At 50.3% G+C, this 19,570-nt stretch overlaps 2 protein-coding genes across 7 annotated transcripts in view; one reads left to right on the forward strand and one right to left on the reverse strand.

Annotated features, from left to right (window-relative positions):
• DNAJC16 (DnaJ heat shock protein family (Hsp40) member C16) overlaps positions 1-4,978 on the forward strand; it is a 44,450-nt gene extending 39,472 nt beyond the window's left edge. For 5 of the 6 annotated variants that reach the window (XM_053207433.1, XM_053207431.1, XM_053207421.1 and 2 more), the window contains 3 exons: positions 193-291; positions 882-1,052; positions 1,543-2,991. In XM_053207433.1, coding sequence (XP_053063408.1) covers positions 193-291; positions 882-1,052; positions 1,543-1,942 — 670 coding nt within the window. In that variant the 3' untranslated portion in view covers positions 1,943-2,991. Of the gene's footprint in view, positions 1-192; positions 292-881; positions 1,053-1,542 lie in introns of all 6 variants that reach the window. The other variant, XM_027060345.2, reaches the window with a different exon arrangement.
• A 473-nt stretch (positions 4,979-5,451) lies between these two features.
• On the reverse strand, positions 5,452-14,619 carry AGMAT (agmatinase). The gene is made up of 7 exons (XM_027060349.2): positions 14,233-14,619; positions 12,800-13,002; positions 10,283-10,331; positions 9,036-9,231; positions 8,140-8,319; positions 6,442-6,526; positions 5,452-5,783 (listed from the first exon to the last, which is right to left on the reverse strand). The coding sequence occupies exons 1-7, from the start codon at positions 14,502-14,504 to the stop codon at positions 5,710-5,712; spliced, it is 1,059 nt and encodes a 352-aa protein (XP_026916150.1). The 5' UTR covers positions 14,505-14,619; the 3' UTR covers positions 5,452-5,709.
• Between the last annotated feature and the right edge of the window lie 4,951 nt (positions 14,620-19,570).

Below are 19,570 nucleotides of genomic sequence, written 5' to 3' on the forward strand. Positions count from 1 at the left end.
GCATGAGCGGGGGAGGGGCAGAGAGAGAGGGAGACACAGCATCCAAAGCAGGCTCCAGGCTCTGAGCTGTCAGCACAGAGCCCGACGTGGGACTCGAACTCACCAACCTCGTGATTGTGACCTGAGCCGAAGTTGCATGCTTAACCGACTGAGCCACCCAGACGCCCCTAAACTCCTTGTTTCTTACTTTAGTGACTCGAACGATGAGCGAGAGTCAAACCCTCCAGATAAAGAGGAAGTCCACGAGAAGGCCGGGAAGACTGAGCCAAGCTTCACCAAAGAAAACAGCAGGTTTCTCTAACGGGACACCAAACCCACCCCCACCACACCACCCCGGCAGGAGAGCCACAGGCCGAGTTGGTCTGACAGAGCGGTGTTCCAGAACCAGCCTGTACACGCACTCGGGTTCACCTCCTTGTGTGTGAGATGTGAATTTAGGGGCAAGTCAGCCGCCGGCTAGTGTTTACTGAGACCCCGTAGGCCTTTAGACACAGGACCTACTTACCTTCTACTCAGTACCTGCAGGCTCTCGATCTCAAATTTAATAATGGGGGCAGGAGGCCAAGTATGTCAGAGCCACTAGACGAGCCAGACGCAGAGAAGGATGCATCACCATAACCGTGGTGAGCGCTTTCATCCGGTCCTAAAGCCGCTTCTCCACCAGCTGAACAGTAGCATCTGAAAGGCTCTTCGTAGGCCCAGGACCACCAAGGAGGGACCGTCCCTGTCCTGCCAGGGTGCCAGGCTCGAGAATATTAAATAACCTGTCTAGTCTGGTTGGAACAGAGCATTTTCTTCCTCCTGTTTTTTTTTTTTTTTCCCCAAAGTAATGGCATTCCCCTGTCCTGATAACATCTTAATTCCTCTCTATCTCCCCACAGCAAGATCCCTAAAAAGGGCTTCGTGGAGGTAACGGAACTCACAGACGTGACCTACACCAGTAACCTGGTCCGCCTGAGGCCGGGCCACATGAACGTGGTCCTCATCCTGTCAGACCCCACCAAGACCAGCCTGCTGCAGAAGTTTGCGTTGGAGGTCTACACATTCACTGGGTAAGCTCGTGGGAGGGGGAGCAAGGGAGGGCACGTTCGGTGAGGGGGGAACTGGAGGACAGTTTCACCCTTTTCCCCTTGACCACGGGGGGCTCCTTGCCTGCAGCGAGATGTTGGCTGTGACCTCTTCTCCCCTTGACTCCCTGTCCCGATGCTTCTGAACAGAAGAGCTCCCCCCCCCCCCCCCCCGGCTTCCTCCCTGAGCCTTTCAGGGAGCTCTACCCTGTCGCTCTCGTGTGTTTTTACTGAGGCCGGACACCGAGAGGGACGCAGGGGACACCCAGCAGGAGACAGGGCGATGGGGCAGGCAGAGCGTGGCACGTGTGGAAGCAGCGCTCAGGTCCCGGGGGCATCCCGCATTCTGCGCATCTCCAGGCCCCACGGACGCAACGCCTCCTCCTGCCACTTGAAGTCGGACCGAGGCCTTCGTGTCCCCTGCGGCCAAAGGCGTCAGGATGCGCCCTAAGTCTTTCTCCCGTGCTTCCGGCAGGAGCAGTCGCCTGCATTTCTCCTTCCTGAGTCTGGACAAACACAGGGAGTGGCTAGAGTGCTTGCTGGAGTTCGCTCAAGATGCGGCCCCGATCGCAAACCAGTATGACGAGCATTTCATGGAGCGGGACTACACGGGTTACGTGCTGGCCCTGAACGGCCACAGGAAATACTTCTGCCTCTTCAAGCCCCAGAAAGCAGTGGAAGAGGAGGAAGCCGTGGGGTCTCGCGGTGCCCTTGACTCTTCCCTCCATCTGGGCGAATCGCGGGGCAGACCTTCCTGTGGCCTTGGACCCAGGCCCGTCAGAGGAAAACTGAGCAAGTTGTCCTTATGGATGGAGCGGCTGCTGGAAGGCTCCCTGCAGAGGTTTTATATCCCGTCGTGGCCCGAACTAGACTGAGAGGGGCTCAAGAGAGACTTAAACTCTTCAGGCTTTTTAACAGGCCCCTGCGAACAGGCCTTTTCAGGACTCAACCTGTCACCGAGGACAGAGAATGGATTCTAGATGATTCTTCTGGAACAACGGCTAGAAGAGTCTTTCCTTTGTCCTGTTCTACCCTAGGAGTGAAAAACACCTCAAGCTGAATCCCCCCGATCAAAAGATGTTCCTGTGGGTTTCTCCGCCCTCGTTTGAATGCCACACCATTTAAAGCAGACCGCTCATTCCCTCTTGTTTTGTCGTCCCGTCCCGTCACATGCTCACACCTCGCTCCCCTGTCCTGTCTCTGTGCTGTGGGAGAAGCTGGGGGCTCCAGCCCGCAGCGGTACCCAGACGGGACCTCGCGAGCCCGGAGTGCTGGCCGGGTCACTTCCCGCCCTGCCCCACCCCCGCTCTGCTTCTGCCCCGGTGCATGCTGCGTCGTCACCCGGACAGCCCACGGCAGCTTCTAGGCCCTGCATCCCGAAAGAGGCCCGGTTCCAAGCAACCTTAACATTTGATAGTTTTTCCAGTAGTCAGTGGCTAAAAGTATATTTGGGGGGTATCCCCCTGCCCCAGTTTGGCAGCCAGAGTTTTAAAAGGCTGGGGATAAGTGGGGGCTCTGCATGTGAATTTGGTTTCCTTCCCAAGACAAAAGAAGGGAGGGCTGGGCAGTGACCGAAGTGACCTCTCGGTGGTGTCCCCCCGGCCGCCGCCTCAGCACTAGATGTCGCCAGGGAGGGATCTGCACGGCAGGAAGTACTGTAATGACTTTGAGCCATTCACGTGTACGTTTTCCCATGCCTTTCTCCCTCTGTCAGTTTTAGGGTATGAATCTTGGGAGCCATGATTTGTGACCTTGTGCCCCAGACATAGAGATAAGCTGCTAGAAGCCAGTAGATGTTCAATGAAGACACCTCATTCCCACCTGCCATGAGTCAGGCTCGAGGAACCTCCAGTCGTGTCTCTTTAGTAAACTACCAGACCTGTCTTTGTATCAAGGAACCTAAAATTTCTTTTCAACAATTGTATCTTGAACACTGTTACCCCCAAAGTGCTGTAACTTTGGGCTCTCTTTTGTGACAAGTGACCCAAGACTTGTTCTAGACTCCTGTTTGGCAAAAGGCTTACTTTGAGCTGCTGGCCTAGATTTTGATATCTCAGTTGCTTTCACTCTTAACTCAACAAGTGCTTCACCACTAACAGGGTCCGACCCACCATCAGCACCCAGCTTGCAGAGCTCCGGTGCACAGTGGATCACACCAGCCAGTTAGAGAGCTTGCCTTTTTTTCTTGTCTTTTTTCTTTTTTCTTTTTTTTTAGGGCAGAACCACCGGTGGAGTTTGAACAACTTCCAAGAGTGGTCAGTTCTGTCAAAGTAAATTTAAGTAAATTTGCCCTTTTATAAAAGGAAGGGTCGGAATCACTGATGGGACATTTACTGAGTTAGTATCTCTTTAATCATAGTTGCTTGAAACTCAGCGATTTGGGTCCTGAATAATTTAAATATTGAGCCACAGTGGCAAGTAATTAATTATTTAAGCCCAGGAGTTCCTGTAGTTTCCGTGGAGTCTGTAGCTTTATTTAAAAAAGGAAGAAAGAACGAGATCACTGCCAGGCTGCATTTTTTTTCCACAGGATCCTCTAAAAACTGGATGCTTGCTCTGGTGGCCGTACCTCCTGGCACCTGGCCCAGGCAGGCGTGATTAAGGGACTCATTTGGTTCCTCGATGCACCGTCCTCCGAGTTATTTTCTAGGTCTCTTATGGCCACGTTGCTGATGCGAGTGGTGTTTTGGTTCAGTGGTGGGCTTTGATTTTTAACTTCTGGTACTAATGGGATTCGTGACCTTCATTTCTGAAAACAGAATCTCCCCAGCTTTGTTCACTTTAAAAATGTTTCCCATTAAAATCAAAAGCACCTTCGGACAGTTAGCCGCACCCTCCTTTGCACTGAGAAAGGAAAGTGAGAATAGGATTAGAAACATTCCTGGCAAATTCTTCCACTGGTCTGTTTGGGGCTGAAAGAGATGTCCCCCAAGAGGACACTAGGGAGGTTTTACTTCGGCTGAACTTCGCCCTTGACCACCCAAGCCTATCCTCCTGAACGTTCCCATGAATTGGTTTTACTTTTGTGTCAGATGTATGAGCCGCCGTCACACTCGGCCAATGCCACCTTTTCCCCTCTTGTGTGTAATCACACAGACCTAATTTCAGCTTTAAGTTAACTTCCTGGCCTTTGAATATGTTGAGACTGACAATGTTGTTTTATTTTTAGAAGTAGGGTTTTCTGGTTGATAGAGACTACGCATCATGTTTAGCGGACGGGGATGAAAACTGGCCTAAAACAAGTTTTTGTAGAATACACACCTACTTACAAATATTTTTTTCATCGTCCAGGTGCCGGTGGCATAATTTGTCTAAGAGATTGTCAGCTATGAGTCAGCAGCGTTTCCGTAAGACCACCTTGACTTCCATTAAGCACCATGGTCTCTCTCTGCCATCACCTACCGACCGTGAAAATTTGGCCGTACTTTTCAAATTAATAGGCTGATTGCCTCCTCGTTCAGCACATACACGTTTTTCCTGATTTAAAAAGAAATGAGGTCTAACTGTGTTTTAAGTGATTTGCTTTGTTTGGGAAAAGAGATTGGAAGCAGACACTCAAATGTTTTCCTAAGTAAAATTCTTTAAAAGCTGATGCAGAATGTCTTTACAGATGAAATGATTGCTCGCATCCAAATGCCTGACCTTGTCCCTTGGAAACAAATGCAGTGTGGCAGCTGTGAATCTGTCCACTCAGTTTGTCAAGGAGGAGGATGAAACTTTAGAGAGCGGTCTGAAAAGAAGGTGAATATTTTGCACTTTTGATACCCTTAGGAACAAATAACTCACTTGGCAAATGGTGTCTTTTTTATGTTGTTTTTGTTTTGTATTGTGAACAGGCACTGAAGCTGATGTTATTTTTGTTTTAAGAATATTACAGACTGGAAACAGAAATAAACTATTTTAATGTGTGACGATTACGCGTCGCCCTTGCATCAGGAAGAGGAGGATTTGATCGTGGACCCATTCTCAACAAAATTGAATTTGCGTGTAACTCAAACACATGCCTGAATCTTCAGTGCAGATCTCAGGAGCTGCTACCCTAGAGGGTGGGCCAGCGCAAAGAGCAGATGATGCGAAACTGAGGCAGGGAGTAGGTTAAGGAAGTGTCACCAAGGGCACTTTGGAGGCCACCCGCTGTCTGGTTGAAAAGACATTCCATGCGCCCTCCTGGGCTGTTGGGTGGGCAGTTTCTTTGTGAGAGTCTGCATGTTACTTTCAGACTATTTGTTTATGTTCACAAATGGCCTAAAACCCAGATGCAGCCCTGAGTTCCTCAGGAGGAGCCATAGTGTAAAGGAAGAGGAACTGGAGACACAGGAGATGTTTATACGGGATTCTGTCCTATGGGTTTGTTTGTTTGTTTGTTTGTTTGTTTTAATTTCACTTCTCCAGTTTTTAGATAATCCTAAACTAAATGCTCTGTCCCTTGTAACAACACACGTGCTTCTCTTTAATTCAGACTCCTTAGAAATATTAGCTGTTGGATCAGACTTCTACTGAATGCCCTGATTTTACAGCCTCCAGTGACACTCTAGCAGAAGGTTTTACTGGCATAAACTTGAGTACTCAGGCCTCTTGCACATAAATTCCTGAGAATCTGTCATCGACACAAGCTGCTGATTTATCAGGAAGAGCACGAGGTTCAGACGACTGTCACTTTGGGGAGCACACACAGCATCTCAAACAGCAGGTTAGCCGCCAGGAGGGCCGTGTTTCCTACAAAGATAAAAAACCAAAGGTGAACACCGAGCCAGCGGGCCGAGCCTCTCGCTTGCCTTTGTGCTGCCTTTCCAGATTCCCTCTTCTGCCCAGCCACCCTGTGGACACGCTTTCCCCTGAACCAGAAGGCTCTTTGTTTACAAACAGATCCCCACCCCAAAGGAAAGCCTATAATAATGGTGTGTATTGTATTTATCACCTACTCTCCTCCGAAGCTAACGGGCCTCAGTCTGTAAGTTCTCTAAATTGAAATTGTTGGGGCGGCCTCTGCTTTGAATATCTCTCCTAAACCAGCTAACTGCCCACTTTTTTAATATTAATAAACATCACTTAGGCCGCGACAATTCACTTCTCCATGAAACAGCAAAGGAGGAGGGGGGGGCTGTGCTATCCTACTACCAATTACCTTATCACTGTTCCTGCGGGCTGGTTTTCCTTCTGCTGACGGGAGGGCAAGCTAGTAAGAGCCACCTCCCAGGGGTGTGTGTTCGAGTTAATTAGCTCACGTCTGTAAGGTGTGGAGCAATAGGTTTATTGTCTTCGCAGCAGGTTCCCAAGTTATACAAAAGGACGCAGCCATCTTCTACTTATTAAGCAGATTAATAGAATTTAAACTCGCAGCTGCTTACGGATCACAGTACTGTCGCTTACTCACCAGAAGGATCATAAGGCGGTGACACTTCCACAAGATCACAGCCCACCACGTTCAGGCCTTGACAACCCCGGATGATTTCCAGTGCCTGTCCAAGACCAAGCCTGAGTTGTCCACAGCAGTCACCATTGACCGGGAAAAGCAACTACAGAGATCTCAGTGGATCTCTCCCAATGCATGCCCACCCTTGGACTTGGAGCTGTTGCTTCCGCTCGATAAACGTTTATCGACTGCCAGGCACACTGCTGGGCATCACGTAGACACAAATGGCCAACACACAGCCCCTGCTCCCGAGGGGGTCCATCGTGTGATGACGGACACAAGCAAACCAGTCATTTCAATGTCATGCATGAAAGGCTTCAAGGAAAGCAAGCGTAGGGGTCCCTGGCTGGCTCGGTCAGTAGAGCATGCAGCTCTTGATCTCAGGGTTGTGAGTTCGAGCCCCGTGTTGGGTGCAGAGATTACTTTAAAAAAAAACAAAAAACAAAAAACACAAGTGTAGCAAAGTATAATACAAAAACCACCCAAAGAGCTGGGGGAAGCCCTCCCCAAGGTGGAAACACTTAGTTCAAGGACCAAGCAGATTAGGGATAGGGCAGCCTGGGCAGAAAGACACACGCAAAGACCCCAAGATGGAAAGAAATACCGGTAGTTGGATGTGGCCAGAAGACAAGATAAGTGAGGGGGATGGTAGGAAGAAGTCACGTCATCTCAAAGAGTTTCCATTGTGCCGGTGAAAAGCCCAGAAGAATGATAAACTGAGGAATGAGCATTGTGTCTTAGAAATCTCTCCGAGGGGAACCGATGGAGAATGGCTTGGAAGAGGTAGTTGCTAACATGCCCCTTTCTTAGAGGAGATAAGATCACTGATAGGTGTAAGTGGCCTTCATTTATTTACTCAAGTGCCTTTGAGTTCCTACCCTTTAAGTCAGGCACTGTTCTAGACTGAGGGGTGGACTGGTAAAATAAAAGCCCTACCCTCCTGCAGCTTACCTTCCAGTTATAACCACACTCCAATTCTGCCTCCTGCATTAATTCACACTCAGCACACCTTAAGAAATCTCTATTTGGGGGCCACCTGGGTGGCTTAGTTGGTTGAACATCCAACTCTTGATTTTGGCTCCGGCCATGATCTCACAATCATGAGGGTCCGCACGTCAGGGTCCACACTGGGCACGTCACCTGCTTGAGATTCTCTCTCCCTCTCCCTCTGCCCCTCCCTGCTCATGTGCACTCGCTCTCTCTCTCTCTCTCTCTCTCTCAAAAAAGGAAAAGAGAGAGCTTTATTTGGATGTTTCTAAAACTCTTGAACTACCTTGGTAGGTAGTCCCATAGTGAGCACTTTTTAAATTTAACCCCCAAAAGATAAGTTCAGTGTTTTTAAGAGGGGATGCTGCAAACTGTCCCCATGAACCAACTACAGGTGATCAGAGGCACAAAGCTCAAATAACAGACAGTTATGTCCCAGAGAAGAAATGAGGGCCTTTGCCAAAATCAGTCCACTCCTCGCGCCAGAAGAGTGTTCAACCTGTGGTCAGCCCTGAGCAGAGTAAAGCCCAAGTGCTCTGCTTTTAAAATCCTATCCTGATCCTGAAGACTCACTACACGTCCCAGGAAAGTGGGGGGCGGGGGCGTGGTGGTGGGGGGGCGCTGGCTAAGAATCCTCACCCCCAGGAACTATCACTGGTGAAACCTCCTTACCTGACTAGGGGTGAGACCAGCAATTTCGGGCGTCCCTGTCCCCGGGGCATAGGCGGGATCCAAGCCGTCAATGTCAAAGCTGATGTACATGGGTTTGCCTCCCATCTGCTGCCTCACTTCCCCCATCAGAGGAACCAGGGACTTCATCCAGCAGTCTTCAGCCAGGACCAGCCGGAAGCCCTGAGGAGGCAGGAAGTAAACAGCAGGAGGTCGAGGCTTCTGCATGGCAGCATTTACGGGGCATTTCTCCTGTGCCAACCCCACGCCAAGTGCTTGTGGACGCTTCACACGTGACCCCCAATCTTCACGAGGACGGAACGGTCGTCCCCGTTTGACTGGTGAGGAAGGGAGGAACGACAGCTGGTGAAGAAGCAGGTAGGAAGTCGAAGCTGCCCCAGGGGGACGGGATCAGAGAGCAGCTTGGCTAGGACGGGAGGGAGAAACTCGGGTCAGCTCGTGGTAGCACCTCCTCCAAGACTAGCCTTGGCACACTCTAAAAGCAGGGGACTTGGGTCTTTCCTGTTGGGATCTTGTCACACGTGTCCACCTAGGAGCCACTCTGCCTGGTGGGGAAGAGGACAGGAACTGGAAAGGTGGCCGCTCGCCTTGGCTTTGGGCCTCCCCGGCTCTTTTCCAAGCCAGCGACGGCCCAGGGATGGGTGTGTTTCCGCCCGCCTCCCCACCCCAGCGACGAGAGGCCTCCTTTGCCTCACGAACTAACAGCCTCGCTCCTCTCGGCTCCACGTGACCCTCTCGATGGACACTCGGCCTTCCGTCCCGTTTTCTGAATTTGGTCACTGAAGCCCCTGTTGAATCTACAGCTACCACTGAGGGGGCACCGGACAGAAGGGCACTTTGCAGACCGGGGACAGAGGGAGGGGCGTTTGGTTTGTCACCTGGCTCCAGCTGTATCTGTAGGGATCCAGGGTCATGGCAGAGCCCCGGATGCCGATCTGGACCACACGCTTACAGTCCAGGAGTCCCTCGTCCACGCACCGGCGGAAGGGCGTCCCGTGATAGACCTTCTCTCCTAGGGCCTTGTCAGCCGTGTCCGTGTGGGCATCCACGTGCAGCAGCCCCACGGGGCCATGCCTGATGACAACACACAGCTCAGAGGCCAGACCTCCTCCCGGGGCCTGAGCACAGCCACCCCCTAGGCCACCGAACTTCCAAACTTCACAGTTCATGGCCACGGAGCGGAGACCTGCCATCAATTACCGGCCTTGCAACTGGTTTCCGTCTGCAAATCGTTTAGCATCTCAGAGCGATAAACTGAGAGAAAGGCAGGCAGAGAACAGACAGGTACTGAAGCTTACCCACCCACTACCTAGCACCACGAATTTTCTTCACTTGGAGACAGAGAGGCCCAGGAGCATGAGAAGGAAGGATGGGGCTCAGGTGAGCTCGGCTGAACTAATCAGAGCCTTTCTACAACCAAGAAGCAGGTTCAAACCCAGCTCCCTCTCCATAATCTCCATCAACCCTGCCGGCCGCCCCAAAGAAACATATCGTCTAAATCGATGCTGGGCAAGCCCAGCCTCCAGAAAAGACTTGAGCCCACCCACCACCAACCAGAAGGCTGCCCACATGTCTTTCCCTCATATGGATACTGGAGCCGCCACCGCCTTGGCCCTTCTGCCTCTTCTTCAAGCTAATTAACCAAAGTTAGTTCGTCCCTGGTAGACTTCCATTACTAGAATATCCATTTTCTCGTTCTCTGGGGAAGGGGCCCTTTCGGGAAGAAACAGGGCCCCTCCCCGGCAAGCAACATCATTGTGCATTTGGCCTTTGAAGCAAAACAGAAACTGAAGTTAACTGGGGTTGTATATTTCACGAGGGGTTCATCTTCCCAAAACAGAGGCACAAGCTGAGCATGCATTCACCAGAGCCGATGTAGGGCAAGCCAAGGTGGCCAGAAGTGTTAAAAATAAATCGTCTTGGCTCCCAGCTGGTGACTGACAGAGACACCTGGAGCTCGTCCGACCTTAATTTTGATCCACAGAAGCAACTCAGCCGGGAATTTCCTATCACCCCAAATAACCTGAGCCAGCAGAGGTCACTCGATGCCAGGGAGTCGCAAACAACTCATTCCCTAGCCCCTGAAGTTTGAAACCCTGTGTGGAACCAGACGCCTGGGACTTACTTTTTGGCCATCGCTTGCAATATAGGATATGTGATTGTGTGATCTCCACCTGCAAAGAGGAAAAAGAAAACATCTGACATGTGGATAAGATGGGGGGGGGGGGGCCGTGTATTTTACAGAGCAATCCTCAAATCGCCCAACGGTGCCACCCTTTTGATTGGACTGAAGAACTATAACATACTCAGCTAAAATGAGATCTCGTTCAGTGGTGGGAAAATGGCCACGGGATACTCGGGATTACATTGTCATCCAAAAGAGGAAACGGGCACCTGGGTGGCTCAGTTGGTTAAGCATCCGACTTTGGCTCCGGTCATGATCTCACGGTGCGTGGGATCGAGCCCCGCGTCGAGCTCTCTGCTGACAGCGTGGAGCCTGCTTGGGATTCTCTCTCTCCCTCTCTCTCTGCCCCTGTTGGCTCTCTCTCTCAAAACAAATAAATAAAATTTAAAAAGAGGAAACAAATTAAAGCTTACAGGTCAGATGTCTGGAACAGCTCTGTCCAGTAGAGCTTTCTTTCTGCAACGATGGGCATGTTCTCTAGCTGCACTGGCCACCGTGGTGGCCACTCCCCACATGTGGCCACTGGAATGTAGCTCATGCCACGGAGGAGCTGAATTTTTTATTTTATTTTAATTACTTTTAATTTTATTTTTTTAAGTGTATTTATTTGGAGAGGAAAAAACAGCACGAGCAGGGAAGGGGCAGGGAGAGAGGGAGAGAGGGAGAATCCCAAGCAGGCTCCTTAGGGTCAGTGCAGAGCCCGATGCGGGGCTCGAACTCACGAACCGGGAGATCATGCCCTGAACCGAAATTGAGAGTCAGCCACTAAACCAACTGAAAATTAATTTCAGTTTCAATAACCACATGTGGCTAATGGGCACTGCACTGGCCAGCTCAGTAAAAAAGTATTACGATAGATGACCATTAAAAACAACAGTAGCCGCATTTACAGAAGCTCAAAATATGCCAGTCAGGATGCGGGGCGCTTTATGTGCGCTTTCATTATGTGGCCCTCACACAACACGGTGAGGTAGGTGCTATGATTCCCATTTTACAGGTGAGGAAATGACGCAGGAGGAGCCAGGGAGAGGTAAAGCTGAGATTTCAAACCGTGTCCCTCCAGAAACCACACTCCACACCACGCACGATGTTCTGCAGGCTGGGCCCACGCTTTTGGCAAAAATACATTTGGATATTTGGAAAAAGGTCTGTGTCATTTTAACTCTTTGTGAACTGGAAGAGAAAGAGAAATGGAAGGGTGGGAGGGGTGGGGGGATAAGAGGAAAACTCCATAGATGGACAGAGACCCTGACTTGGAGGAAAATGCCCCTTCGCACCTCTCTCTCAAAGTCATATAGGGGCGCCTGGGTGTCGCAGTCGGTTGAGCGTCCGACTTCAGCCAGGTCACGGTCTCGCGGTCCGTGAGTTCGAGCCCCGCGTCGGGCTCTGGGCTGACGGCTCAGAGCCCGGAGCCTGTTTCCGATTCTGTGTCTCCCTCTCTCTCTGCCCCTCCCCCGTTCATGCTCTGTCTCTCTCTGTCCCAAAAATAAATAAAAAAACAAAACGTTGAAAAAAAAAATTTAAAAAAAAAAAGTCATATAAAAGCAGGTTCTTGAAATAGTTAGGAAGTCACAATTGAGCCCCTGTTGTGAGCCTTCCCCCCAGGGCCTGGAATGGAGGAGGGAGGTGACAAAGGTGAGGTGGGTAGAGGCACTTGCTGGGACGCAAAATTTCAGGGACACCAAAAACAAAACAAAACAAAACAAAAAAACCTCAGTAATTAAGATAAATACTAGTTTAATGTAATGCTTTTAAAATTCAAAATCAGTACCCCCCCCCAAAAATCCATGATAAATTTTAAAGAAAGATAGGATCAGTAACACTGCTATTCTGAGCCCTATCGGAGCCTCAGGCAAAAGGGAAAAGTCAGTCATATTTATTGTTGACTTTTTGGCACCTCCCCCTCTCCCCCCTCAAATTTTGCACTAAAGCAAATGCCTTGCCTGTGTGCTGACAGCTTAGGGCCTGGAGCCTGCTTTGGATTCTGTCTCCCTCTCCCTCTGCCCACCCCCCTGCTCACGCTCTGTCTCTCTCTCTCAAAAATAAACAAACATTAAAGTGAATGCCTCGTTTGCCTCACCCTAGTCCATCCCTGTCAATCGTACCAGTCCAAAAATGTAAATATCCTCTCCCCAGAGGAGAAGAAACATTAATTAGAGGGGCGCCTGGGTGGGTTAGTTGGTTGAGCGTCGAACTCGATCGTGGCTCAGGTCGGCTCAGGTCACGATCTCGCGGTCGTGGGATCCAGCCCAGCATCAGGTTCCGCACTGAGTAGGGAGCCTGCTTGGGATTCTCTCTCTCCCTCTCTCTCTACCCCTCCCCCACTCAAAATAAACAAACAAACAAAAAGGATTACACATTCTCTTTCCTATACCGTCTCCATATTCACCGCGGCTTGCCCGTGATAAATAAACCCTCCGTGCCGAGAACTGCACTTGCCCTCGTAGATGTTATTACCCAAGGTCAGAGGAATACAGCCGGCTGCTACGATTTTCTGATAGGCCTCTCGAATTAGACGGCAGCTGTCCTGAAGGTTGTAAAGATTGACATTCACATCACCTAGATCTGCAACCGAGAGGGACTGGAAGGGGAGGGCCCCCGTGCTAGGGTTGGTTGTCCGAAGCATCACGGATTCTTCCCTGATCCGCCGGGGTCCAAATCTGGAGGAGGAAGAATCATCCTGTGAGCCATCCCTGAAAGGTCAGAGGTCCTACCTCGGCCGGGGTTTCTCAGCCTCTGCACTGCTGATATTTGGGGCTGGATGAATCTTTGATGTGGGGGGCCATGCGGTACATTGTGGGATAGTTCCCCTGGTCTGTAACCGATTAGATGCCAGGAGCAAGTTGTGATAACCAAAAAGTCCTCCAAGGACACCACCAAATGTCCCCTGGGGTCAAAATCATCCCTGATTGAGAATCACTAAAACCCAGGCTGTATACTGAAGAGATTAAAGGCACAGACTTGGAAGCCCACCCATCACCAATTTACTAAATGGCATTAGATAACTTCTTCATCTCCGTGAGCCTCAGTTTCCTAATCTGTAAAATATTTACCTTCCTGGGATGGTATAGGAATGAAGTGAGGTCATTTATGCAAAGCACCTTGCATTTAGTAGACATTTAATAAATGGTGGCATTTCTACTTCAGATTATTCGTCTATACGGTATTTACATCTGTAAAGTGGCTGAGCCCAATCAGACATAGCTGATGCTCACTATTTAGGAAAACAGACTTCACTTCCTCTGCCATGATCTTAAGGAAAAAATGCCTTGGGGCGCCTGCCTGGCTCAGTCGATAGAGTTTACCACCCTTATCTTGGGGTTGTAAATTCCAGCCTCACGCTGGGTGTAGAGGTTATTTAAAAATAATTTTTAGGGGCGCCTGGTTGGCTCAGTCTGTTAAACGTCGGACTTTGGCTCAGGTCATGATCTGGCGGTCGTGAGTTCGAGCCCCCCGTGGGGCTCTGTGCTGACAGCTCAGGGCCTGGAGCCTGCTTCTGATTCTGTGTGTGTGTGTGTGTGTGTGTGTGTCTCTCTCTCTCTCTGTCCCTTCCCCACTCATGCTCTGTCTCCCATTCTCTCTCAAAAATGAGTAAATGTTTTAAAAAATTAAGAATTTAAAAACTAATATATATTTTTTTAACCTTAAAAAAAATAAAAGCCTCGTGTTTGAGCAATTCTTGATCGGGTGCCATCTAGATCAGGTGCCATCGGCATTGTGTGATGAGGGAGGGGGAAAACCAACGGTCTGTCAGGCGATTAGGGGCGTTCTGGAGCCGGCACCAGCTTCCACCCCCACCCTGGCTGAGGGGAGGCGCCGTCCGTGGGGCTTTCGCGCCCAGTGGCCATCGGGTGGTCCGGCCACGTGTCCCCCAGTCCTGCGGGCCTTACCTCGCCCCGGGCCTGTTGGAGGTCCCAATGTCCAGGGGCACCCCGACGAAGGCGGCGTCCAGCCCCTGGGGGGAGGCCTGCAGCGGCAGCCGCATCATAGAGCAGACGCCCACCGGCCGGGCCACGACCTCGGAGCTGGGGGGCTGGTTCCGGGGAGCATCGGAGGCCCGGCGGCGGGGGCTGCGGCCCAGGTGGCGGAGCCCCGCGGCAGGACGCGCGCCCCCGCGGACCCCCAGGCTCCGGGCGCAGCGGGACGCCAGCCGCCGCAGCATGTCACCTGCCGGTCCCCGCAGCGGCCCGAACGGCCGACTGTGCTCAAAGGGCCGGCGGCCTGGGGATCAAGGGCGGGCGAGGGGCCGCGCTCTCCCCGCCCCCTCTCCGGACTTCGGCCTCCGGCTCCCTCGGTAAATAGAACCGGGCCCCGGGGGACGCCCCCGCCCCCACCCCGCGGCCACCGCACTGTCCCTGGGGTCTGCGCCCCGCAAAAGCAAGCCCTTGGCGCCTGCTTCTCCCTTTCAGAGTAATATTTTTTAAAAGCAGAAAGAGTTAAAGGGGGGAAAGAAAACTTTCTCTAAGGAAGGGAAATTGGAAATGCATTTTTTTAAATAATGTGTTACGAAATGCCTGGGGTAAGATTCCCGGGAAGCAGAGTCTCTTGTTTAAGTTTATTTATTTTGAGAGAAAGAGAGAGAGCATGCGCAGGGGAGGGGCAGAGAGCCAGAGCGAGAGGGAGAGACCGAATCCTAAGCAGACTCTGCACCATCCGAGCTGAGCCGCAGGCTGGGCTTGAACACCTGACCTGTGAGATCAGGACAGAGAGGAGATCAAGAAGCCTGTGCAACTGAGCCGCCCAGGCGCCCCAGGGCGTAGAGTCTTTCTAAATAACCTTTTTTTAAAAAGGCCTTAGAGACCAGCTTGGTGAAGGTCACACTGCCAGGGGGCCCCCTAATCTCCAGTCCTCTTTATTTCGGGGGGGGGGGGGGGGGGCGGGGACCACCAGGGAAAGAAAAAGTGACTTGTCATGAAGTTATGTGAGCCATGGGTGGTGGTATACATTTTTAATCTCTGGAAGTTGAAATTGAATGGAAGAGGCCGGCATTGGCTTTAAACGGTAACCTTCATGGGGCGCCTGCATGGCTCAGTCGGTTGAGTGTTGGACTTCAGCTCAGGTCGTGACCTCTCAGGTCGTGAGTTCAAGCCCCTCGTGCGGCTGTGCGCTGACAGCTTGGAGCCTGGAGCCTGCCTCGGATTCTGTGTCTCCCTCCCTCTCTGCCCCTCCCCTGCTCATACTCTCTCTCTGTCTCTCAAAAATGAATAAATGTTAAAAAGAAAAAATTTTCAATGGTAACCTTTACATGTACGTCACGCCTTAAACCCACACCACCCAGCCTCCACTCTGCACGATGGGGGCAAAGTTTCCTAATGGTCAATCCTGGGTGTTCAGTGTCGCAAGAGGGCTGCAGAACAGGTCCCTGCCGTTTTCCAGAAAAAAAAATTGACCCTCCTTTACCACCCCTATGGACAGATTCTACCACCATTTCTCCCATAGTGTTTGTCCTGGCTGTATCGTTTTCTTTCTTTTTTTTTTTTTATTTTTTTATTTTCTTTAATGTTTATTTACTTCTGAGACAGAGAGAGACAGAGCATGAGTGGGGGAGGGGCAGAGAGAGGGAAACACAGAATCCAAACGCGCTCCAGGCTCCGAGCTGTCTGCACAGAGCCCGACGCGGGGCTCGAACTCACAGACCGCGAGATCATGACCTGAGCCGAAGTCGGACGCTCAGCCGAGTGAACCCCCCGGGGGGTGCCCCCCAGTTGCCCATTTTCTGACTCCCCACCTGGATGGTCTGATGGCACCTCAGGTGGCCTGTGGCTCAGCAACTTTCCACCTCCTTCTTGATCCTGCTCTCTGCCCAATGCTTTGCTCAGTCCTGGTGGTTCCCTGCTTACAAGACCCCCACTGGCTCCCTCTGTTGTTACTGTGGTGCCAGCTACAGCTTTCCACTTGGTGTCTCCACTCTCCCACCAGATAACGCTTCCTGAAGCCAATCCACTTTTTTTTTTATAATGTTTCCTTTTGAGAGAAGAGAGAGCGAGAGAGAGACAGAGCATGAGCGGAGGAGGGGCGCAGAGAGAGGGAGACACAGCATCAGAAGCAGGCTCCAGGCTCCGACCTGTCAGCACAGAGCCCGAAGCGGGGCTCGAACCCATGAGCCGTGAGATCATGACCTGAGCCGAAGTCGGACACTTAACCGACTGAGCCACCCTGGTGCCTCGCAATCCACTTTTTAAATTCTGTTTCCCTTCGTGCATCTTCCAGTACTTGGCTCTCGAGCCACGGTTCACCTTACACAGCCCTCACTTTCTTGCCTCCAGTCCTTTGCTCATGCCATCTCCTCGCCCGGAAGGTTCTCTCCCACAACCCTCATCCCCACATGCCAATGTTCTGCTGAAGCCCGTGCTCAAACCACTGTCTCTGGAACTCTTAAAACCCTTAAAATTCTCAGTTTTCAAGTATAGGAACTGGGATCAGGAAAAAAAAGTGAAATCCTCGCTCCGCGATCCACGTATCTCCATTACTTAGGGCAGGAGAGAGAGCTCAATCGCATTTCCGCTGGGCTTGGGGCGACAGCTCAAGGCAACGCTCTATCCAGCACAACGTCTCTTTGCAGTTTCATGCTTGATCTTGCAAATATGTGTGTGTCATTCCATTTCGTAATACCTTTATGTTAGCATTAAAACATTTGGTATTATTTACCAGCTAAATGTTCCCCCCCAAACTTTTCTTTTTAATTTATTTTTTATTTTTACATTCATTTATTTTTGAGAGACAGAGAGAGCGTGAGCAGGGGAGGGGCAGAGAGAGAGGGAGACACAGAATCTGAAACAGGCTCCAGGCTCTGAGCTGTCAGCACGGAGCCCGACGCGGGGCTCCAACTCATGAACTGTGAGATTGTGACCTGAGCTGAAGTCGGCCGCTTAACCAACTGAGCCACCCAGGCGCCCCAAAATTGTATGATTTCTCTATGTGTGTCATGACAGGAAAAAGTTTCCAAAGCGCCGTTCTGGCAAACTCTAAGTTCCGATCCGTGCTTCATCCTTTTGGCCAGCCTCTAATTTGCGGCGCCTTAGAAAACAAAAAGCAGGAGCGTCTGGGTGGCTCAGTTGGTTAAGCATCGACTCTTGATTTCAGCTCAGGTCATGATCTCACAAACTGTGAGCCCTGAGTCGGGCTCTGGGCTGACAACATGAAGCCTGCTCAGGATTCTTTCTCCCTGTCTCTCAAATAAATAAACTTAAAAAAAAAAGTAATAGAATAAATGTTTGGTGGGTGAGTGAGTGCAAGACTGAACAGATCTTCTGGAAGCTGTGGAGACCAGCTCTAGGGTGATGAAAAGGCCGTGACAGCCGAAGAATGTGAGGAAAACATTGTGTATGTTCCGGCTATCTGCGTGGACTCCCTTTGGCCTAAAGAATGACACAAGGGCTCCACAGAAGGAGTCAACACCTTGAACTTGTCTGTGCTTGCAGAGACTGAAGAAATGATCCTGCATCAACTCCCGCCTCCGTGAGACACCTGGCGTGGGGGGAGGGAGCTTTCTGGGACACTCTACTCACTGTTACACTTCTTTGTCCACCGGCCCTAAAGAAAAGTAGTTTTCAGCATGTTTAGAATACTTCCATCAAAGTTGGTCAGGCTCCCCACGCTTCACCTATAAAGTTACATACTCAACAATCCCTCAGAGAATGCTTTACACACGAGCGTGGAGTTACCTCCAGCAGTGGCATCATTATTTCTGAATCTCAAAAATAATATGTACTATTTGAACATGACATTGGTCGTTCGGTCTATTCAGCTTGCCCAGTGGACACCGGGAGCCTCATTGATCCAACCACTTTTATCCAGATGCCATGTAAATGGCCCGCTCAGTCTCTCTCTGGTCCAAATGGGGCAAGAGAAAGGGAGGCGAGAGCATGAATTCATCACAGGCAAGACCCACCCACTGACGTTTAAAGAATACCACTGTCATGTAGTTTCAAAGTCAAGCCAGGAGAGGGCACAGAAAACTTCTGCTTGGTCGGCTAATAAGGAAGAGGAGTTTTAGCAAATGGACAGAGCGCTCCTTCAATCTATCATGTGACGCAGAGTTTAGGTCATTTAGTCTGATTTCATCAGCCCAGAACAATTTTATTGTGCAGTAGGCCACCTTAATGTGATCTTTGCACCGTTTAATTCTCTCTTGCAGAAAATGTTCAGATTTCTTTAAGGCCCCGGCAGTTTCCCCTGATTTGTTTCAGATGGTAGTCCTCTTTGCCTCTCGCAGGAAGTCAGCTGCTTCTGAATAGCACCTCTTCCCCTGCAAAGTGGAGACTGGAGGAGCTAACCTCTCCTGACTTCTTGGTGCTGACGCACAGCTGAAAGTACATGGTCAACCTGCTCCCGATGGTGCGAAGGGCGTTAGACAAATGCGGGGCTGATTATTAACTATAAACTATATACCCTGAATAAGTAGACCTGACTCAAGTTACTAGTGAGACTGAATACTCAGTAATTGAGGACTAAAGGGACTGAGGCTTAAAACCCAGGTTCCAGAATGATGGAAAGCTCAGGGACATGTGGGAAAATGCCATGGAGACAAACCCATCTGCGAACCAACTCATGCTAGGCAGTTCAGACCAGGAGAACGTCATCATGCATGTTTGGAGGAGAAGGATCGAAGCGTAAAGTACAGATCTCATACAACAAAGCATGTATGATACAATGTTTCCTGCAGTATCATAAAGTCAATGGGATGAGAAAGTATTTGTTCTGTTTCATTATGACTTACTTTTACATCCCAATTTCTGTCTGAATTGAACACTCGATGTATATTATCTCGTTTGTCTTTCCAATTACCCTACAGATAAAACATATTGTCTATATTTGATAAGGAAACTGAAGTGCTCAGCCAGTGATGTCACAGTATAGTGCAAGGCCATTTCCTCCCTGGGGATCCAGGATTAGAAATGGCCTTACCTGTTAAAGGTTTCAGTCAGAGTGGTTGGGAGAGAGTGAGTCTCAGCATTTTTGGACAGTTAAGAGGATTAAAAACAAAAACAAAAACAAAAACCTCCCCTGAATTGACATCCTTCCATAGTTGTTATCAAAACTATTTCCAAGTTCCACTTTTGACACTGAAGATCCAGGCTCCAAATATTCACTTCATGACTCAAACCTGGTTTCTGGAATGACAGCCATCAGCTAAATAATTTGTTTTAGCTTAGAGTTCAAAAACCAGAATGAGAACAGAATTCGGGCTTTCTGATTTCTAATTTAATATCCTGTCCACTGCCTTGT

This window comes from Acinonyx jubatus, chromosome C1 (genome assembly GCF_027475565.1).
Source record: "Acinonyx jubatus isolate Ajub_Pintada_27869175 chromosome C1, VMU_Ajub_asm_v1.0, whole genome shotgun sequence".
Classification (NCBI taxonomy): Eukaryota; Metazoa; Chordata; class Mammalia; order Carnivora; family Felidae; genus Acinonyx; species Acinonyx jubatus.